The sequence below is a fragment of the Parasteatoda tepidariorum genome, chromosome 6, assembly GCF_043381705.1.
Source record: "Parasteatoda tepidariorum isolate YZ-2023 chromosome 6, CAS_Ptep_4.0, whole genome shotgun sequence".
In the NCBI taxonomy this organism is placed as follows: domain Eukaryota; kingdom Metazoa; phylum Arthropoda; class Arachnida; order Araneae; family Theridiidae; genus Parasteatoda; species Parasteatoda tepidariorum.
The window spans coordinates 64,943,118-64,964,821 of record NC_092209.1 but is presented as its reverse complement, the minus strand read 5'-3'; the positions used below and the strand labels follow the sequence as shown (position 1 = coordinate 64,964,821).

General features: G+C 31.7%; 1 protein-coding gene across 2 annotated transcripts in view; it reads left to right on the top strand.

The window, feature by feature from the left end:
* The window catches only part of LOC107443669 (kinesin-like protein KIF26B), a 240,741-nt gene extending 221,854 nt beyond the window's left edge, over positions 1-18,887 (top strand). For both annotated transcript variants that reach the window (XM_071182455.1, XM_043050220.2), the window contains 6 exons: positions 1,268-1,417; positions 3,572-3,658; positions 5,928-6,084; positions 9,528-9,690; positions 11,020-14,362; positions 18,521-18,887. In XM_071182455.1, the coding sequence (XP_071038556.1) occupies positions 1,268-1,417; positions 3,572-3,658; positions 5,928-6,084; positions 9,528-9,690; positions 11,020-14,362; positions 18,521-18,747 (4,127 nt within the window). In that variant the 3' untranslated portion in view covers positions 18,748-18,887. The remainder of the gene's footprint in view (positions 1-1,267; positions 1,418-3,571; positions 3,659-5,927; positions 6,085-9,527; positions 9,691-11,019; positions 14,363-18,520) is intronic.
* The last annotated feature ends 2,817 nt before the right edge of the window (positions 18,888-21,704 follow it).

Genomic DNA, 21,704 nt, shown 5'->3' with positions numbered 1-21,704 from the left:
ACAGCTGATCACCTTTTGAAAACATGCTTTAGAGCGATAGAAACGAAACTCTTCACTTTAACGCCACACAACAACTACCCTTCTAAGCAGATCGACTGTATTTTGCACTCTACACATCGACAATAACGCCAACTCACCGTTCCCATATCCTATTTGCGCATGCCCGCCCTTCTGTGAGTTTCAAGGTTAAGTTGCCACTATTTAATTTACAACCCTCGTATTTTCTTCAATGCGTTGATACAATACTCCACGTTCTAACTCTATCCAGCCTCCATTTGTTTTTGCTTTACTAAGTGACAACTGCGCAACGGTGACAACTAGTTAAAGCTTCACAATTTCTTGAAATAAGACTAATTTCGTCAATTATTCATTAATACCAACGACTTCATTAATATCAATGACCAGGGACCGATCATGACAAATTCAGGCCCAAAGCCCACCAAATTTTTCGGGTCCCTTACAAAATAATTTTAAACTAAATTACTGAACTAGCTGTCCTAACTGTTTTAGCAATAAAAAAGAATCTATTGAGCTGCGTGATTCAAAAGAAACATTCTAAGAAATTTTGAAAGCAGGCAATTGAAGATTATTTTTCTAAGATAAAGTTTACGTATCTATAAATTAAAGGCAAATGTGAAACAACGAAACAATGTTATATCAAAATAAAAATAGTTTGGTGACCACAACCAATTGAAATCAGTGATTTTTGCTAAAAGTCACTGATTAGCTAAATTATTTTTTATTTNCATCTATATATTAAAGCAAAATATAAAACAACGAAACAATGTTTTGTCAAAATAAAAATAGTTTGGTGACCACAACCAATTGAAATCAGTGATTTTTGCTAAAAGTCACTGATTAGCTAAATTATTTTTTATTTAGTACTTACGCAAACACAAAGCTAGCCCACATTTCATTAGATTTTTTACTAATTTTTTAGGGCCCCTCAGAAATTGTGTGCCCTAGGCCCATGCCTATTGTGCTTATGCTATAACCAGGCCCTGTCAATGACGTCAATCTTCGTTTTTTTATTCTACTCATATTTATACATCTATTTTCGACCCCCATTTTCTTGTGTAGTTTCGAATACCTCCCTACAATTAAAATAAGGTATAAAAAAAAACTTTTTTAATGGCACACTTCTTCCTCCGTATTTTTTTAATGGGAACTCCGTACTTCAGGTGATTTTCACAATGATGAGAGGGACTATCATCCAATTGCCCACATGGGAAAACCAGCTGTCAACTTGTGGTCTCATTTATTACAGGTACTGAGGGGAGTGGAGCATCCCCAGGGGTGTACTTGAGAGACGACCCCATTTTCGGATCCCAGCTCATGAACCAGAGCGAGCTCAGAGCACCGACCGCTGATAGAGCTGCCTTCCTGCTGGACGCTGCACTTGCTGCCCGGACGTCAGGTAATAAAGATAATCCTGTTAGTAATAATCCTACTGGACATTAGTCTTTCCGGAGGATTATCTATTTTAATAGTTGCATTAATAATGCGCGTCACGGGTCATTAAAGTTTAAACAGGAATTCCTTTACACCTTTGCTGTTAAAACTAATGTGAAATTGCAGGCAGCGAGAATAAATGATGAAATTAAAGAAGGGAAATTTGATTCTTTGGAAAGATGTATGAACTTTTTAAAAAATGTATTAATATTTCTGGCATATTAATAATCGCAGATCTCATTCAAAAAACATGTTAAGCATGAATTTAAAAAAAAATTGTATATAGAACCGTCAAGAACGTCAGAAAGCTGTTTATACAATGTTTTTCAAAATAAATTCTACTTATGCATAGAAATTTTGGCTGTTTTTATACAACATTTTATTTTAGCAAAGTCTTTCATTATTTTTTTGCACAATAATAGACTTTGAATAACAACTAGAGCTATATTACATTAGATAAAGAACGTAGATAAAATCGTTTAGAAAATCTAAAATAGGGGTAACTATTTTACACCTAAAAGTTTGGTGAAATGTCATACATGAGCGTCGAATCTAGGTGATCAGGAATCAAGGATGTTTTTCTTCACTACTTGGTGTAAGTTAGTCATCACCATTTTTGCTACTCACTAACACTAAAATTTATCATTACAGAAATGTATGATGCACATAAGATACAATAAAGATATTTTTACAATGCAATGTAATGCAAGAATTATTAATTTATGTTGTATATATTACAATATTTTCTTAAAGTGAAATTAACATACACACAAAACAGAGAGAACGTTATTATAAATTTGAACTAGGCTTAATAAAACCGAAGCAAATTAAAATTAAATGTTATAAAATTATTTAATATATTTGACAGATTTATGTGCATCTTCTTATAAGAATATAATTACCTTTATTATACAACTAAAAACATACATTCCTTTTAAAAGAGTTTACTGCTGTTTCTGCGAAATGTTAAGCATCATGCGAGGCAAAAAAAAAAAACTACAAAATTTTTTTGCTCGAATTGTAAGCTAATTATCTATGTTTTCGTCAAACGGTATCTGAACAACGTAAGCCAAAATTGACGAAAATAGTTCACAAAAGGAGTAAATGCATTTGAACTCGGTGTAATATTTCTCATTTAATAGAGTTCAGATTTAACTACACCCTTGCGTATGTATACATACAAGTGCGTATGCTTGATTTGGATAACACGTAACCCGAATTAACGCGTAATGTGAAATAAAACATAAAACGTCATTTTAACTTCAAATAGCACGTTTTCAGCACCAAATTCGAATAGGTATTACATAGTTTTTGCAGCACATCTTTATCAATTAAAGCATTTATGATGTTATTTAGTAATCATTACTAAAAATGCTTGGTAAAAAAATGTATGTCTAGAAAAAATGTTAAAGAAAAGTTTTTGAGAGTTTATACAAATAAGAACAAATGCCTTGCAGATTGTTTTGTATGTTTTTGTTATGCACTATTTAATGCAAACATATATTTTTTCTATTCAAGTATAAGTAACTTTATAAGTATTCCAAGTAACATTTGTTTTATGTGCTGAAAAAATTGTATACTCCTAAGAGAACCAAAATTGTTATTAAGATTCATTCAACTAAAACTTATGTTAATTGTTAATTTTATGTTAATAGTTAATTTAATTTCATGTTAATAGTTACTCTTATGTTTCATCGTGTCCTTAGAAAGTATACTTGAAAATAAAACATTTCTTAATTGGTTTGACAGAAGATTAAACCGCTACTTATGAATATTATTCAGCCTGGATACAAATTTATTTGGTTAGATGTAATGTACGTAATTACCATACATTTCAATTTAATTTAACTATCTTAACATAACAACTAATTACTGAACTTTAATTTTATGACATTTTTAAAATTAAAAAAAGTAATAATTTCCAATTATGTTAGAAGATTATCACACTGACTGTTTCTTGACTGATGAAATTTTAATTATACAACGCATGTCCAAATGCATTCTACTCATTAATTTCCTTTTAATATTTTATAAATATGGATTATTTAAAATAAAAAATAAATGACCGATTATTTTCTAACATATTCAGGGAATAATATATAATTTATTTCGTTTTCAGAAACAGAAGAAGATGCTAGAAATGCACATTTTTTATTCACTCTCCATGTTTACCAATACAGAGTAGAAAAAGGTGGACGCGGAGGTGGTAAGTCTGACATATATTTTATATGGTGATAATATGTAGGAATATTTTCGATCGCTAGTAAGTAATGTATTTTCAGAGCCATAATTTCCCCACCATATCTCCCTCTACAAGATTTGAGATTTATGTAATAAGTTTTGGATATTTTCTCTGACTAAAATTGGACTGCATTTTTAATAGCTGAATAACCGTTCTTCGAGGGTGAAAAATAGTAAAAAATCAATAAATCGATGATAATCAATACAATATAAACATGCACCAAACTGAAAAGTATATATCGACGTCATTAGTAAAGATAATTAATTTTTTCTTATTGATTATTTTTTGTTGTAATTCTTGGTGACTTTACGTTATTAGATTATTTATAACGCGCTTTAAAAGTTTATAACATTAATATAAAAACTTACCTTGATCAGTGCCATCTGGCGTAATTTTATTGCTTGGGGCAAAACATATACTTCATAATATAAAACGTTATTATTTGTTTCAATAAATTATAAAGACAGTGTTAGTTTGCGTATTACGAACCCAAAAAAATAGGCGCCCATTTTCAAGACTCGCTAGACAGTTTTGTTTATCAATTTTTGATGCTTTTAATGATGATGAGCATTTTATGTATTATAAACAGGAAACGATTCTATTTAAATTAAGGGATTGTCTTTAAGATCATTTAAATTATATTGCCATAAGAAATATATAAAAGTAATGCAATCTGTACATTTGTAAGTTACACGAATTTGAGGTAATCCTTTTAGGAAAATATTTTCAATTTTGATCTGGAAAATATATAAAAAAAAATTCATTCGAACGCAATGCATATCTTCCTAAGCATGACATTTTTATAAATACTTCAGAATTAACCTCAAATTTATATTCTATTCATCCGAATAATAATACTAGTTACGGTTATAATTAAAAAAGCATTCCTTTTTAAAATAATTAAATTATTTTACATTAGCAAAAATGCACATTTCTAATCGAGAGAACTTTTGATAATAAAGATGGAGATAATTAAAAACGTTATCTGCTTTTTAGGAAATTAAGAAATGACGCTGCAATATAAGTTAGTACAATTGTTATTTTTAATTTCCCTAATTAGCAAAATATTAAATTTGAAATAAAATGAACTATTTAAATATCTGTGTATATTTCTCGACTATGCTAAATGAGCCACAAATATTCAAAATAGCTCAATTATTATTATTTTTTGTCTTGTTTAACTCTATTGAGTAAATTATTTTGAATGATATTTTTTAATTTGGAGAATGGTGTTATCTATTTTGGCAGACAAATAAATTCCTTCCAAAATAAATTCAAAGCGATATATAGCTTTATTAAATGAATCACTAATTATCCAACAAATACAATTTATTGTTTTCTTAATCTTGGAAATAACCAATTTTTTTTCTTATGAACATGCATATATGTTCGTATGAACATACATATATGTTCTTATGAACATACATATACTTCGATTAGTGAAAAGAATTCCGAGCAACCTTTTTAATTTTATTATTTTTTTGTTAAATACTGAATATCAATTAGAGTCTAAACTACCATAATATGGTTAAATTGTCCGTGTCTCTGGCTATTTTTTATAAGGCATGTTAGTACCATACAGTACGGTAGTTTTACCAGATTTTCTTTCTCCACGGAATATAGTACAAGTAAATACATTAAAAAGCATTTTTTATTTTAAAAAATGCCTCATTTAATTCAATAGTATGTTCACCTTTTCAATTTATTATTATTATGAAAAATATTACAAAAAAAATACCTTAGCTATTACAGGAAAGCATGATCCCCTATACAAAGTTAAGAGAAGCAAAACTTCATGTCATAACTTTTACTAGTCCAAATTTATTAGAAAATTTACAATATTATTTTGTGCGTTTTATTTTTTTCAATGTTACAGTATACACAAATTTCCATCATATCGCTGAAATTAAAGTAGCATGAAACGTATTTAGTGCATTCGCTTGTTTTTATCAAGCAGATTTAAGCAATATCGTCAGATATGTTACTAAACATCATTTTTGTTATATATGTTACTAAGTATTATGTTTAATATAAATATGTTACTAAACATAATGTTTAATATAAATATGTTACTAAACATAATATTTTTATCAAGCAGAGTTAAGCAACTAAGCATAATGCTAAGCAACTAAACATATTACTAATAATGTTTAATATAAATATGTTACTAAACATAATGTTTTTATCAAGCAGAGTTAAGCAATTTCGTCATCATTTTTCCATTAATTTTCAGTTGCTGGAGGTCGCAGTAGACTTCATCTCTTTGATCTGGGTAGCTGTGAAAAGACAAGCAAATCCAGAGAAGGTGGATCAAATGGATGTTTGTCATTGTCAGCATTAGGAAATGTGATCCTAGCACTATTTAATGGTCAGAAACACGTGCCTTACAAGTAAGTGACACTTTAATCGTTGTTAATATAGTGTAAAACGTAACTTAACAAACATTCTCTTTAGATAGCAGAGGCTGAAATAGCTTTTCATCTGAGTACTTTAAAACTTCATGTTCTAAGTAGCCAGCAAGGTACGTAACAACCTTTTAACCGACACGGGATAGGCTATATGCGAAGAGTTATAAATATCTGTAAATCTTACAGTTTGTGAACAATATAACACCGATGAATTTAAAGTTAAGAAAAACTATGTAAGATGATTGTTTTACATTGCAAATAATGCTCATAACTAATAATAAGTCATAACTAATAATCAGAAGATGAAAGTTAAAAGGAAATTTATTTTTAATACCATTTTTTAGCATGCATTTTTTATTTAAAAAAGTCCTTGCAATTTTGAATAGACTACACAAACCAGTAATACTTAGTTACATTAAGTAAAAACTGAAAACTGCTATCCAGGTATCTTAAACATGCATACCGCATGAGTTTGGTTCAAGCATCAGCAAGCATAAAAAGAAATTATATTAAATCGATTTTTTGATCAGGAAGATTCATGACATTGCGTAAACAAAGGTAGACATAGAAGGCATAACAACATATTCTTCGGTGATAACACACACTGTAAAAAAATCTAGATCAAATTACGCTAAAAAGTATAGACCCTCAGGGTACCGGTACTTTTTACCGTAAAATCCAATATTTACCGGAAACTGTTAGGGGAAGAAAAATTGGATTTCCCTAACTTTGAAGATAATAATTACCGTAAAACAGCAGTTTAAGAAATATAGCGAATTTAAAATGTTTTGCTTATTTAGTAAAAGACTTTAAAAAACTCTAATCTTAACGTTTAAAAAAACCTAAACTATTCTGTATTCCATACACGTTTGAGTATTATTTGATTACTTTCTTAGAATTATGTAAACAATGCTTTTTTTAAGGAGAAGAACTCTTTCAAATTTGCACAAACGATTAGGAAGTACTATACAAATATTTTTTCTTCTGTAATCTCTCACCACTTTTTACATTTAACTAGAATAAGATAAACACATTAAAAGAATAGTCTATCCACTGTTATCACCTTGTACAAAGTTGCTTTAACTTTGTAAATAACTGGAATACAAAAAACTGAAATATTCTTAGAAAGCTTAGAATACAGGAATTTTAAACTTATAATAAACTCAATTTCAAAAATTTTGCCAAAAATCACGTTTTTTTCAGTAGTTAGATACTTTAAGGCTATTAAAAATAAAATTATTTTTACAGCTAAAAGAATATTCTATCAAAAATGTAGAGAATTTTTTGACTATAGTAATTTTATACTATAGTAATTTATAATTTTATAGTGACGTTATTTTGCATTGCACCTAAAATGATTATAGCAAAAGTCTAAAATATGATGTCTAATAAAGAGATTGATTTTCCCCATATCTTGCGATATATTTACTGTATGCATTTCACTATATGTCCCCTAAGTTTGTTTTCCAATGTGCACAAATAAATAACTATTTTTAAAATGGATATATTACTTAATGGCTTACCAATACTTATTTTATTTGTATTTGAAATAAAAATAATTTATAAATTACAATTGAAGGGATATTATAGCCTAGCATTTTCGCTATTAAAATATTAATAAAGTTATAAAATTATTAATAGACAGTTTCATTTCCTCATCATGTTATAAAGTAAATATATTTTATTTAAAGCTTTATGCACTTGGTGTTTTATGAAATGTTTGACATAATAATTCAATATATTTTGTCAATGTATTAAGGAACACTCATGTGAGCTCTGTTACAAAAGTTGTCTTCCAAATGTAAGGAAAATTCACCAACAGAAGTCTATGATTAAATAAACTTACAATTGCGTTCATTTAAATACTAAATATGGTTCTGATTCATTAAAAGTTTAAACTTGTGGTAGTGATGATCCATAATTGTTCAAATGTTTTCTTTATTGCTGTTTATGTTTTTTTTTTTTTGATGAAGCGATAACTTTAGAATTCTATATCATGGAAATTCTTAAAAGCACAATTTTTATAATATGTCAGCATGTTATCAGTTTGTATGTCATATTATTTTTATAAGACTTCAGAAAATATCTAGAATGCAATTCATAATTACAGCAATTTATGATTGTTAATTGTCTAAGGAAGTGTATGACAGTTATTTTTATGTTTTGATTAATGTTCTCATTAAAGTTGTCAACTTTCAGAATCTTTTGAAAAAAGTAGTTAAATTGTAGATGCATAGCTCCAAGAAGTAAAATATTTCGATTTGTAAGAATTTGATTGATAAAAATCGATTTTGAATTTGTTATTTTCCATTTTAAGCAATGTTCTTGAATTTGAAAGTCACATGTCACTACTTTGTCACATTAAGACAGTTTATAACAACAGATTGATAATCTTTTGCGATAAACTGATATAAGTGAGACATTTGTGATTGTATAAGCAAAATATCACTATCTTTACCTTTAACATTTCATATATTGATAAGTCATCAAAAAATATTATTACATTATATTTTCAGAGATTTTTTTGAAATTTTAGGCATGCATAACTTCAAATATCTTTTTCTTTAAAAATTTAAAACAGTAATGTTTTATAAAACTATAATGTTTCATAAAACAGTCACAATAACTAAAATGTTGTTACTTATGCCAACACCAGCAAGCCTGATAGGTAAATAAGGCTAATTTGTAAGGCAGAGGGTGCGTTTCTTGCTTTTCAGTGCGCCATCTATTGCTAAGAATACGAATTCAGCCAGACACACGTCACAGTCCATTTTACAGAGAGAACCCAATCATACTCTATTCATTCATCCACAGATCATAATTATGACCTGAACCATAGAACGATCGATCTCTAGTTCAGTACTCTCAGTGGTATTTATTCGCTATGAGAACTTGCAGGACTTTGTGATCCTGACATATTTAACGTGCACCAGTCACCATTTAATACACGAGGGATTCTCCGGCCGCCGAATTCGAGCTCACGTTCTCGGGAACACGAGCCTAGTGTCCTATCAACTAGGTTCTCCTGGCCGGTACCTGAAAAGCTTCAAGCATACGAATGAAGGGTCGGGATAGCCTGGTCGGTAGGGCGCTGGATCCATGTTCAAGAGTTTGACTCCTGCCGGCCGAAGAAACCCCGTGTAGTAAATGGTGACTGCGCGTTAAATCTATACAGTCGCAATGTCCTCCATGTTCCCATAACAAATCGACACCTCTGGGGGTGATCCATGAGTTTCGTTGCCTTCTGGATAGGTTCAAAATTACAAGGCTATGGAGTTGAACTTTAGTAGTAGTCGTAAACCTAAAAATCGGGTCAGCTGTTCACTGACGGATATAAAAAAAAGCATACGAATAAAATTTAGACATTACAATAGTTTGTTATATCATTTTCTGTAATATAAAATAAATTTTTCTTTCTGTGGTAGGGACAGCAAATTGACGCAATTGTTACGAGAAGCCATGGGTAGCGTCATGTGCAGGGTAGCTATGATTGCCCATGTCTCAACATCTCCATCTCGTTATCCTGAGACACTGGCAACTCTGCAACTAGCATCAAGGATTCATAGGTTGCGAAGAAAGAAACTAAAGGTCAGTACGCTTCTGAGTAAGAGAAGTTATTTTCACGTAGAATAAAAAAATACGAAATAGAACATAAGTTATTGTTTGTCTATAACAGAAGTTATTTTGATCTAAAGCGAAATTGAAACATAAATAAATAATTTATGTTTCTCGCTAAAGAAGTTTAAATAGGTAACAGAGCAAACCTTATACAGTAGCAGAAATATGTTAGCTGTAAATAGATTTATTTTAATTCTATTTAATAAATTCTCTGCTAGTCATTTTCTTTTTTGGTATAAATATAGACCAGAACTTAAGTTTTTATTTGTTTTGCATCCTAAACTAACTAACTAGGTTATATTAAGTTATAACTTTTAGTAAATACTCTTGTTAACACTGAACTAATATTCGGTAAGATTTAAGCTGCCGCCTATTATGATCATTACACTTTGAAACCTAATACATAATTCAAATGTTTAAAAGAACCATTTAATTAGGAACGTATCTAAACTTTTGATACAATTTTAAGAACATTTTACGGAAAAATTAGTTGAAAAATACAAAAATACAAAAAACAAAAAAATAATAGCTTATCCCTTTAATTTTCACCAACTGCGATTTATTAAATCATTGATGAGGATTTTCCATTTAACTAACATTAGTTAAGGAATTCAAACAGGAACTTTTCGAGCTATGAGCAAAATTTATATTCGCTAGTTCTATAGATATGTAATCAAATTCTGAGCAAAGTTAACAGAAAAAAGGGTAAGAAAAATATTAGTTTACTTCACCAATAAATTCTGTGGTTTTTGAAAGTGAAACAAAATGCATTGAAAAGGTATGTTAAATCCATACCGTTCCATTTATAAGTATTGGAAACTTACTGCAAATATAACGCTTAAACTTAGAAGCCATCTTTTTATAATAGTAATATAACGACAAAAATTATTTTATACTTAAAAATAACTAAAACACGTTTAAAACATGCTTAGTTGTTTAAACTAAAATTTCTGAATACATTTAATAATTTCCTTAGTCTAAACTATTTTTTTATAAAACTATTTTACATAAATATCAACCATTCATTAAATTAGATTTCGAATATTTCGAGAATTATTTTTATCAAAAAATCATCTGCCGATTTGTATATGAAAAAGGAACAATAATACAATAATTATAATGTCAGTTTATGAAATTTGATTGGTGTCGCTTTAAAGTATGTGACTTTTGTTGAGTTTCACTTAAAAATTTCCTTTAACGTCGCTTACTCAGCACTAAACTAAATTTTTCATTACTTTTTATATCTTTCTTGTTTCTTTTTGACATTGAAATTATATCTCTTTTTTTATTTTTTGACAGTTTGCCCCAACATCCGAATTAGGTCCTATAGGGGATGAGAAAGGTGTCTGTAGACCATTTGTTCGAATCCATGCTGTTGGTGAGGACGGCGTTGTTAAATCTGGCAGCAGTGATCCAGATTATACATCAAGCAGTGAACAATCATGTGAAACTGTGATTTTTGTCGGTTCCGCTCGAAATAGCCCCCTTTCAGGGGGTATCTGTGATAGACGTGGCAACCAGCCTATATCTCCTCTAGCCAAAGAAACTCAAAACACATCCACAAGTTCACCTGGTACATCTTCGCGAAAACAACTTACTAAATTACACTTGCCAAGTCACAACTTGGAAAAAACCGTGGCTGGTGGGGTAAGTGGTAACACTGCTTCAACGAGTAAAGATCCAAAAAGTGAACATTCTCTTAAAAGTGCCTTAAATGAATCAGTAAAAAGCAGCTGTGCTGCATCCCCAAAGAAAAAATCCGTGTCTTCTTCACCTTATGCTTCACCAAAACACAAGTCCAGTGACACTGATAGCCCTAAATTATCCTCAAAAATCAGCAAGTACGTCATGATGGATTTCAGTGCCGATGGTAAGAAGAGCAAAGGTTCGACAGACTCTTTAAATAAAAGCTCATCTAGCCGAATTTCAAAACCTACCATTCCAGAAGTGCATCAGAAATCTGTACCGGTGCATGCAAGTACTTTGACTGGGAGTCCTCAATCTCAGCGCAAATCAAAACGCTCACACAAACAAGATGCTACTGCGCAGCAACAATTGTACATGCAGCAGCAGCAAATTCAGGCCGAAAATGCCATGAAGTTACTTATGAAAGAACCTAAACCTACAAGTGATGAAACGTGGATAGATGGACCGAGATTTACGAAGCCAAAGTTTGATTCTAGAACACTTCACCAGCTACAGAAAGAAAAATGGGTAGATGGACCTGGAATGTATGGTTATATGGATGTCCAAAAAGAAACTATGATCAGAAAATGGGTTGAAGATCATTCAAGAGTCATGCCGGAGTCCGAGTCAAGAAAAGAAGTATGGATTGATCGGCCTCCAGGTAGATCTGAAAAGACAAAGCATGGCAGCCCGCATCTATCGGAGAAGCACAGAAAGACCAAAGCAAGTGAACCCATTTTACATGGCTCGCATACTGATATTGATAAGCATCATTATGCCAAACCATCGTCGTTAGCTCTAAAAGATTCTCATACTTCTGATATGAAGAAGGAATTGCCTCAAAAAGAAGAGGTCGAGGCTAAGAAAAATAAGCTTGGTTCACAAATTGTTTCCGATTTAGAAAATTCTATCAATGGCAATCTAAGTGAGCTGATTGGACATACGGACCATGGCAGCTCACTATCTTCCTCAAGTTCAGTTGATTTCAACGAAAACAATAGCGAAGATAGAGGCCAATATTCTTTATCTGAAGATAATATATCGCTTTCGAACACTAACATTGAAGATAAGGATGGTTGCTTGTACCTTAATGATAATTTAACGGAAAACGTTGCAATGGCTGACTCCAGTATACAAGTTACTGAAGAAGACATCTTCAAAAGTTGTGGTTGGCCGAAAGAAAGTATGGTTGACAATCATCACTTCAGCGACACAGACAGCTTTGAAGGCATTGAACATCCGTTGCATGCATTAAGTGCTGACGACTTAAATCTGGCTTCTTCATTTACAGACTCTAGAGCTGTAAGTGTTGACTTTGATAGTCAAAGTGTTCCAGAAGGCTGGGCTACAGATAGTCATAATTTAGATGAAAATCTGACGTGGAACTTGTTGAGAGAAGGACCACTTCCTCATGCTTCACGTTTAGGACAAACAAAAAACCAAAACTCTAACGATGATTTAAGAACTAAAAATAATATGTTAGCTTCTAAACTAGAGAGATTAGCAAATCTTAGAAAAATGATAGAGAAAACTTCTAGCAATCAAGAAATATGGAAAGCTCCCCTAACGCATCAAGTACTTAGTAATTTTTATGGTGCTGATAATCGCTTTCCATTTGTGACAAAACTTCACCATAGTGCAGACTCAAGCTTAGAAGAACTTAGAGAAAACGATGTAAATAGTATACAAAGTGAACCAGCTGAATTAGACATTGAAAATTTTGATTTTCAGTTTAACGTTAAGCCAATGAATGGACTTCGATTAGAAGCTTTTTATAATAAAATACAAAAAGTTCCTCTTTTCCCAGACTGCATTTCTCAGTTTGGGAAACCAACACAAATTGTTCCTCCTACAGTTAAACAAACAAAGTATGTAAAAATTCCAGTTGAAGAGTTTAACTCCCTAAAGTCTTTGGAGAGAGAGACTTTGGCAAGAAAAAATAACGAAAGCCCGCCAATCATACCTAAGCACAGATGGAGTACGTCATCTGGGAGATTAGACGATCATAAAGAATCTTCTGATTCACATGCTGTAAAAAGTAACCCAGCTGATGTCCTCATCAGGACATCAAGAGAAAACATTGCATCTACCGAAAGATGTGTTTCAAAAAGTGTTTCAGATTCAATACAAAACAATGTGTCCACTTCTTCAGAGAAAATACATTCCTTAACCGAAATTATCCAAGAACAAAGGTGCCGTGTGTATAGTGAGGGTCCATCTTTGAGCCCCGTACCATTTCATTCCACAAAATACTTTTCTCAAAGGACTTCTAAATCTAAAATTATCTCGGAGCAATCTACTTACATCGGAAAATCAACTGAGATGCTGGAACAAAGGCACGAGTTTGCTCTAGTTAAGCAACACCAACGGAAAAAAGGTAGTCCTAAACTACCTCCTCGAGGTTTGCTTAACCATCGAGGTAGTCCCAGTAAACAAAGTAAACAACATGTGCAATGTAGTTCAAACAATGGTGCGGAGGCAGTTGGTGGACCTTATGCTTCGGGGGAGTCTCCTGACGGACAAAAATCGCAAATTCTCATTCGAAGTACATCAACACCTACAAACCCAGTCAGCAACAACATTCCGTCAACGCGATCAGACGCTATAGTGTGTGCTGAATCTTACTCATACTTGTCAGGAGCTCCATCTGTTGTTACAACTTCCCTAACACCAACTAGTGCGCTTTCAAAAAAGGAAGCTAAATGGGCTGCTAGGCATTCTAGCAGTGGCCATGGAAGTGACAGTAGCGTTATTAGTGCGGACATTAAGGAAACTAAAGAGCTATTAGGAAAACTGGCCAAAACTCCTCAGTTTTCCGGAACGAGTAGTGGTTATGAAAGCATGCCCCGTGATAGTGAAGGTACCCCATTGTCTTCGTCTAGTCAAGAATCCGGGAGTGAAGTTGGGAATAGGAAAGAAGCTAGAGGACGGAAAGGAACGCGGAAAAAAACTCAGGGTAAGCATATTTACATATTGCTAATTGAAAAAAAAGCAGTTTTTGTTCATTATGTAATTCCTTGATGGCTATATAAGGTTGATTTTAATGTCTGCAACAACCCAGATAGCAGGAAATCTTACGACAAACGCTGTATTTTCCTTTAAATTTGGTTGGCAAAGAAACGTTGACTAATTTATCCTCTTTTAAACTTAGTAGAAATATTAGCCTGTTTCCTTAAAAATTGAGGTAGCACATGCAAAAAACTAACTTAAAAAAATTCTTTTTTAACCTTGACTGAAAACTTTGTTTTTGCCTTAGCTCTGTCCAGGTTCACAAATGTAATATTTTGTTCGTGTTAAAAACTTAATAATCAGCCCAATTTTCGCTTTTTAAGTGTTTTAGAAAGTACATAAAAACCTGTGCAAATAAACTTTGTTGGGTTGATGGTCACAAAGTCTAAAATAAACCCTGAGAGAGTAAATTTATAGTTGGTTTCAGAATGCTCTCTACTCTTAATTTGCGAATGATGACTCGTCTTCGATTTCAACAAACGTTTCTAACTCTGTTTTGTAGAAGTAGATTCAATTTCGATATTAAATGATTTCTTGTGCAAGCGAACCTCTCAAAGCGTAAACTGTCATGGTTAAATTCCGTATAGTTTAAGGCTTGCATGGTTTATTTGCTAATCATTTATAAACCTTATCGGACCTTTTGACAATGATAATTGCTGACATTAAAATCAACATTACACTGTTATCTGGGAACCTTTATTACAAAGCTTTTAAATTTTGGAAGCTTTATCATTTTTAACCTTTAGCCTTAAGCTAACTCATTTAAAAAATAATATATGATAGGTAGGTTGAATTGATTGAACATATTGAGTTGAATAAAACGAAATAAGAAATATTCCTAAGGATTAATTAGTTACTAAATAAATGAGTAATAAATAAAGGATTTTCTTCGATTTTTATGGAGGAAGTTGATTTCCTTTTCAGCTTGAAGAGAACCTTAAAGCCGTAAGTAACAACTTATAAACAAGCACAGGTATGGTTATGTGAGTTGCTTACAACCCAATTAGAATAAAAAACATTTTGCCTCATTTTTAAGTTACATATATCGTTTCCGATGCGTTTTTAACTCTATTTACTTTGTACAGGTCTTGTAATTAGAAATTAATGAACATTTTCTTTACTTTAATCTTCATAAATGGAAAAAAAGTATTAATTTTTGTCATTTTTTAAAAATCTTTAAAAATGCTAGTTCCTTTAATACCGTGACTGATACTTCTTAAAAAAATATGAATAAACATATGTTCTTTAAAATCATTAAAATATAAAAAAATTCAATTTACGGATCACAGAATTTGAAAATAAACGGTGAGCCTAACTGATTCGTCCAGTTTGAAGATAATTTATTTGCAATCATTCGACGCATAAAGATAGGGAATACATGGAAAGATACACCTCATCAAGTTTTTAGTACACTCTATAAATCTAGAGCCGTGTTGGCTCAAGAGATATAGTACTTGCCTCCCAATGAGGTGACCCGATTTCGAACCCCAGTGATAGCTGGTCGATACGAATTCCGCACACGGCTCGCGTGCTGACGTAAAATATCCTCAGTGGTAGATCATGAGTTGAATATCCTCACTGGTTCATGCGTTTGAGTTCTCTTGCTGTTAGGCTATAACCGAAGGAGGTTTTCGTGATTTTCCTCAGAATGTAACGCATATGTGGGTTAGTTCAGTGAAAAAGTCTTCCACAAAGTGAAACTTTCTCTCTATACTTGATCCGCGAGTTCTCCTGTCTTCTTACAAAATTAGAAGGCTACTGATTTAAACATTGGTAATCGTAAACTCAAAAATTGGGTCGACTGTTCATCAATGGTTATAAAATAAAATGTTCAGTGTGTGCTCCCTTAGTCACCAAGCACACATTCCAATGATAATTCAGTTCTGTTCAGATATTCAGTATGTTCTTGTTCTTGTAGATCGTTTACGTCGCTTTAGAGCTGCGCAATGGGCTATTGGCGACGGTCTGGGAAACATCCCTGAGGATGATCCGAAGACATGCCATCACAATTTTGATCCTCTGCAGAGGGGATGGCACCCCCGCTTCGGTAGCCCGACGACCTGCACGCGAAGTCGAGCACTTTACGGTAGANAAAAACGCAGTACCCTCGGATAAATTGACATTCCAGATAACTTGACCTTTGTCATTTAAATTATTTCATAAAAGAAATACTAGGTTTTACTATTAGTAACCTAGTATTTCTTTTATTACTGTAGAATGTAATCCTAGTACCTACTAATTCATTGTGTAATTTATATAAATGTTTGTAATAAATATGAAAAAATAATATTTTTATTTATTTAGAAGAAACGGGTTAGTTTCAAAGGAGGATGGGTACATTGTTGGACAAGCCGTCCTCGGGGACGGGTAAAATTTCTGAGTTTTTTCGAGCCCTGCTTTAAAGTGTGTCTGCTGATCAAGTTTCTGTAGTAGGGTAATCTAAAATCATTCATAACTTTTTCTTAAAATGTAGATATAGAGATGACTTTTTTTCAGTGCATTTTAAAATAGTTTGAAGTTTTATTATGAGCAATAAACTTTTTGTTGTTGATATTTTGGTCATTTTTTGGGTATTGTGACACATGCAAAGAACTAAATAAAAAAATTTCTAGTTTTAATTTTGCCTTAAAACTTTGTTTTTGCCTTAGATCTGTCCAGGTTCACAAATGTGATATTTTGTTCGTGTTGGAAACTTAATAATCAGCCCAATTTTCGCGTTTAAAGTGTTATAGAAAGTACATAAAAACCTGCGCAAATAAACCTTGTTACGCTGATGGTCATAAATTCTAAAATAAACCCTGAGAATGTAAATTTATTGTCGGTTTGAGAATGCTTTTTACTCTTAATTTGCAAATAATGACTCATCCTCGATTTCAACAAACATTTCTAACCCTGTTTTGTAAAAGTAGATTCCATCTCGATATTAAATGATTTTTTATGCAAGCGAACCTCTTAAAGATTAAACTAGCATAATTAAATTTAGTACTGTTTCAAGCTTGCATCGTATATTTGTTAATCATTTATAAATCGGATTTTTTGAAAGCGATTATTACTGACATTAAAACCAATATTATACTGCCATCTGGGAACCCTTATCACAAAGCTTTTAAATTTTGGAACCTTTATCATTTTTAGCCTTTGTTATTACCTTTAGCCTTAAGCTATCTCATTTCAAAAATAATATTTGATTGGTAGGTTGAATTGGTTGAACATATTGTGTTGAATAAAATGAAACAAAAAATATTCCTAAGGATTAATTAGTTCCTAAATAAATGAGTAACAAATTAAGAATTTTCTTCGATTTTTATGGAGGAAGTTGATTTCCTTTTCAGCTTGAGGAAAACCCTTAAGCCCTAAGTAGCTACTTATAGCCAAACACAGGTACAGATCACAGAATTTGAAAATAAATGGTGAGCCTAACTGACTCGTCCAGTTTTAAGAGAATTTATTTGCAATCATTCGACGCATAAAGGTAGGGAATACATGGAACGATGCATCTCACCAAGTTTTTAGTACACTCTATAAATGTTAAGAGTAGAGCTGTGGTGGCTCAAGGGATAGAGTACTTGCCTCCCAATAAGCTGACCCGATTTCGAATCCCAGCGACAGCTGGTCAATAAAAATTCTGCACATGCCTCACGTTCTTACGTAAACTATCCTCAGTGGTAGATCATGGGTTGAATATCCTCACTGGATCATGGGTTTGAGTTCTGTTGCTGTCAGGTTAACAGTGTGATATTTTTGTGATTTTACTCTGAATGTAACACATATGCGGGTTAGTTCAGTGAAAAAGTCCTCGACGAAGTGAAACTTTCTCTCTATTCTTGATTCTCGAGTTCTTTTGTCTTCTTACAAACTTCGAAGGCTACCGAGTTGAACATTGGTAATCGTAAACTCAAAAATTGGGTCGATTGTTCAACAATGTTTATAAAATAAAATGTTCTGTATGTGCTCTCTTAGACACCAGGCACACATTCCAATGATAATTCAGTTCTGATCAGATATTCAGTATGATATGATATGAAAGAAATGTTATTTTGTTCAAAGATCCCTGTAATACTTGAAACCATTAAAAAATAATGCTAATAGAATCTGTTTTGTTTAGGTTCAAGCAAAAGAAGCCGTTCTGTTCCAGCTAGACCTCCCGTAACAGGCAGTCCTACCTGGCATCAGCAGCAACAACAACAGCAGCAACTACTACCAATCACGAGGCAACAAATGCGGGGTCGACTGGTTCGAGACCTGCACGATCCTTCCTTGTGGAAATCAGAAGAGGATGTATGCTGTACGAGTCTGTTATGTTGTCGATTATTGGACTTTTATGGCAACTAATATCTACCTCTTCGAATGATAGACTTTAAGATCGAAGATCGCGTGTTTTCTGCAACTGATTCAACAAAAGGAACGCGTGCATGAATGAAATAGAATAAATTTTAATGCTTTTATGAACAATAAAAATTTTTAATTCAAAACACTCGTTTTATATGAGTCTTGAATTTACTTCTTAAATGTTAAATTGTTCAATTCGCTGACGCTGAATCGTTTTAAACAACAGTAGGCTGGCGACTGAATAGAAATCTGAAAATTTTAGGGGTTCTCTCAAAATTCTTGCAAGAAGTAACTATAGAAGAAATAATAGAAATATCAAGAAATAATAGATGGCGCTGGTTTTCAATTGGGAATTGTGATTCTTTTTATCAATTCCTGCACCAGGTTATGTATAGGCTATGGATTACATGTGGAATGACTTAGCAGGTAGATTATTTTCTAGTTTTGCTCTATTTTTTTCAGCAGTTACTATTTTTTTCTGTAAGAGCTCTTTTTTTTGTAGCAGGCAGCGATTTTTTTTTTCAAAATTTTCAATGACAAATTCGCATAGACATTGCTAAAATTCTACAAAATAACTCCAAATTTAGAATTTGTTGAAAACCAAAGAAAAAGACTACGGTGTCATATAGCATGATTTGGTTGGTTAATTGTGATTATAAAACAAGAAATTACATGACTAAGGAATGATCCGGCAACGCTTAAAATATTTTCTTGATATGTAAACACGTTGTTCTTTTATGTTTTGTTCCATTTTGATTAATCCCAAACAGTCAGTTGTTTTATATCCGCTTTGAGACTATTGCACAAAATGCCATAGCTAAAATACCATGGTACAATTTGCGCAATATCCATAACTTACGTGAAATTTGGTATATCATTTATAACAATAGAATATTTTGAATAAATACTGGACTATATCAGAGAAAGGAATCTTTCGATCAATAACTACTTAAATTAATAATTAAACTACTGTCAATACTATTTTAAACTAATAATTTCAGTTATTTTTTCTGTCTACAGCTTAATAAGGGTTTTCAGAAAAAAAAATTCTATGAAACATTTTAATAAATTTATGAACAAAAATTTCAAATTCAGCTGAGTTTAATGAAAACAAATTGTAAGTCATTTATTTAATTTGAGTTTATTTTTTTGAATAAACAAATACTAAAAATTTAAATTACAAATTTGTTTAATTTCATCTATACTATTTGATTTATTTTTCTTAATAAAAATAGTTTTTTTTAATAAATTTTATTTTAAACATATTCTTTTGAAAAATTGTTATTTTAAAATAATTTCAAAACTTACAGTTAGATTAAAAGTTAAGTGTTAGTAAATAAAAAATGCCGTAATAAACTGTTCAACATTTTTTAATATAGAGTTCAATTTTTATACGAACGCTTTACATTTATCTACATTGTAGACATTGTATTTCAGTTGAGTAAAATAATTTTATTGATGTTAAGGACGTTTTTATAAAACTATGATCATTATTATGAAATACACAATAGTATTTCTTAATTTTGTTCTTGAAACACGAAATTTAGTCTTAAATTACTTCTTTTTACGTTCTTTAGGCTTCAAATTAGTAATCTAACTTCTCATACAAAAATGATAGAATTGGTTTAGTTTTTATTGATATGACTTATAAAAGTATATGTGAGGTAGTTGATATATAATTGTCCATAGGTAAATTACTATTTATTATAAATTTTATCAAGTAATTCTGATGTTGATGAGTTTGCGTTTTATTTTGAAATCCTTTTCATGTTTTTATGTTGTTATGATTTTTCTGCGATCATTTATAAAGTTAAAAAAACAATGTGCAATTCATTTAAGTACTATTTATTTCGAAGGAATCCCAAACCATGTAAACATAAAATTAAAAATTAATATAAATTGTCCAAGGAATTTTCAAGAGCTGTAAAACAAATGAGATTTAATGGAATCACCTTAGCCGGAATTATAAAAGTTTGCTTGTTGATAAAGATTCATTAAATGTTCTGATCTAAATGGTTAAAATGAAAAGGCGCCGTCGTCGCATGAAATGATGTTTTTGCTGCGAATATTATGCTATTTTCATAACTGCTGTGAGTTTGCTGCAGTTACTCATGACTTTAGAAGAAGTTTAGCCTACCTAAAGCCAGTGCTGCCTATACCTATTATGCCTCAAAACGTCAATATGGGGAACAGCCACAGTTTTGTGAAAATAAAAAGATTTTGGGAATTATTTTTTGAACATTTAAAAGCTAACATCAACGCTGCATTAGATGGGCTCATAAAAGTTTTCAAAAACTAAGAATAAGACGCTTTTAATAATTTTCATGTGGTTGGTAAAATGTCGCCAAATAGGCGATGTTTTAAAAAAAAAGTTTAACAACTTTTAAAATATTTAAGCTATTTGTCTGTTCTAAGGTCTAGATAAATCTTCTCGCCAAGATGACAGATATAATACATATATATAGCTTAAATCATCGCTTTGCTTCAAGTGTAAGGAACTTAAACCGTGGTTTTTTAATTTTTCTTGGCGACAAATCATCGAAAACCTTGTTAAACTCCCAGATTGTAGCCAAATTTCCTGCTCAGGATGTGCCTTAGTAACCTTTTCTCAAAGCCGAATATTTACTTAGGTCACTTTCAGACACTCAGTCGCTCTTCTCTCTTCACTCCGTAGGGAGAATAGAGCCTTTGTTGTGACTCTCCATCTCTCACTGTTGGTGGCCAAGCACTTTTATTTCTCTTCATGCTCCGCTTATTGTCTTTAATTCATTCATAATAGTTCTGCTCCATGCAAGTCTGGCTCTCTATAGTTTCCCTTGAGGTGCTCAGTTCTGTGTCTGTTTTACAGGGCCTTCTTTCTGATAGTGTGTCCAAACCTATACCATCTGCGTTCTCTGTTTTCTATTTCTAGTGGTTTTTGCTTACTGATTTTAAATAATTCATTTTCAGATATTTTGAGA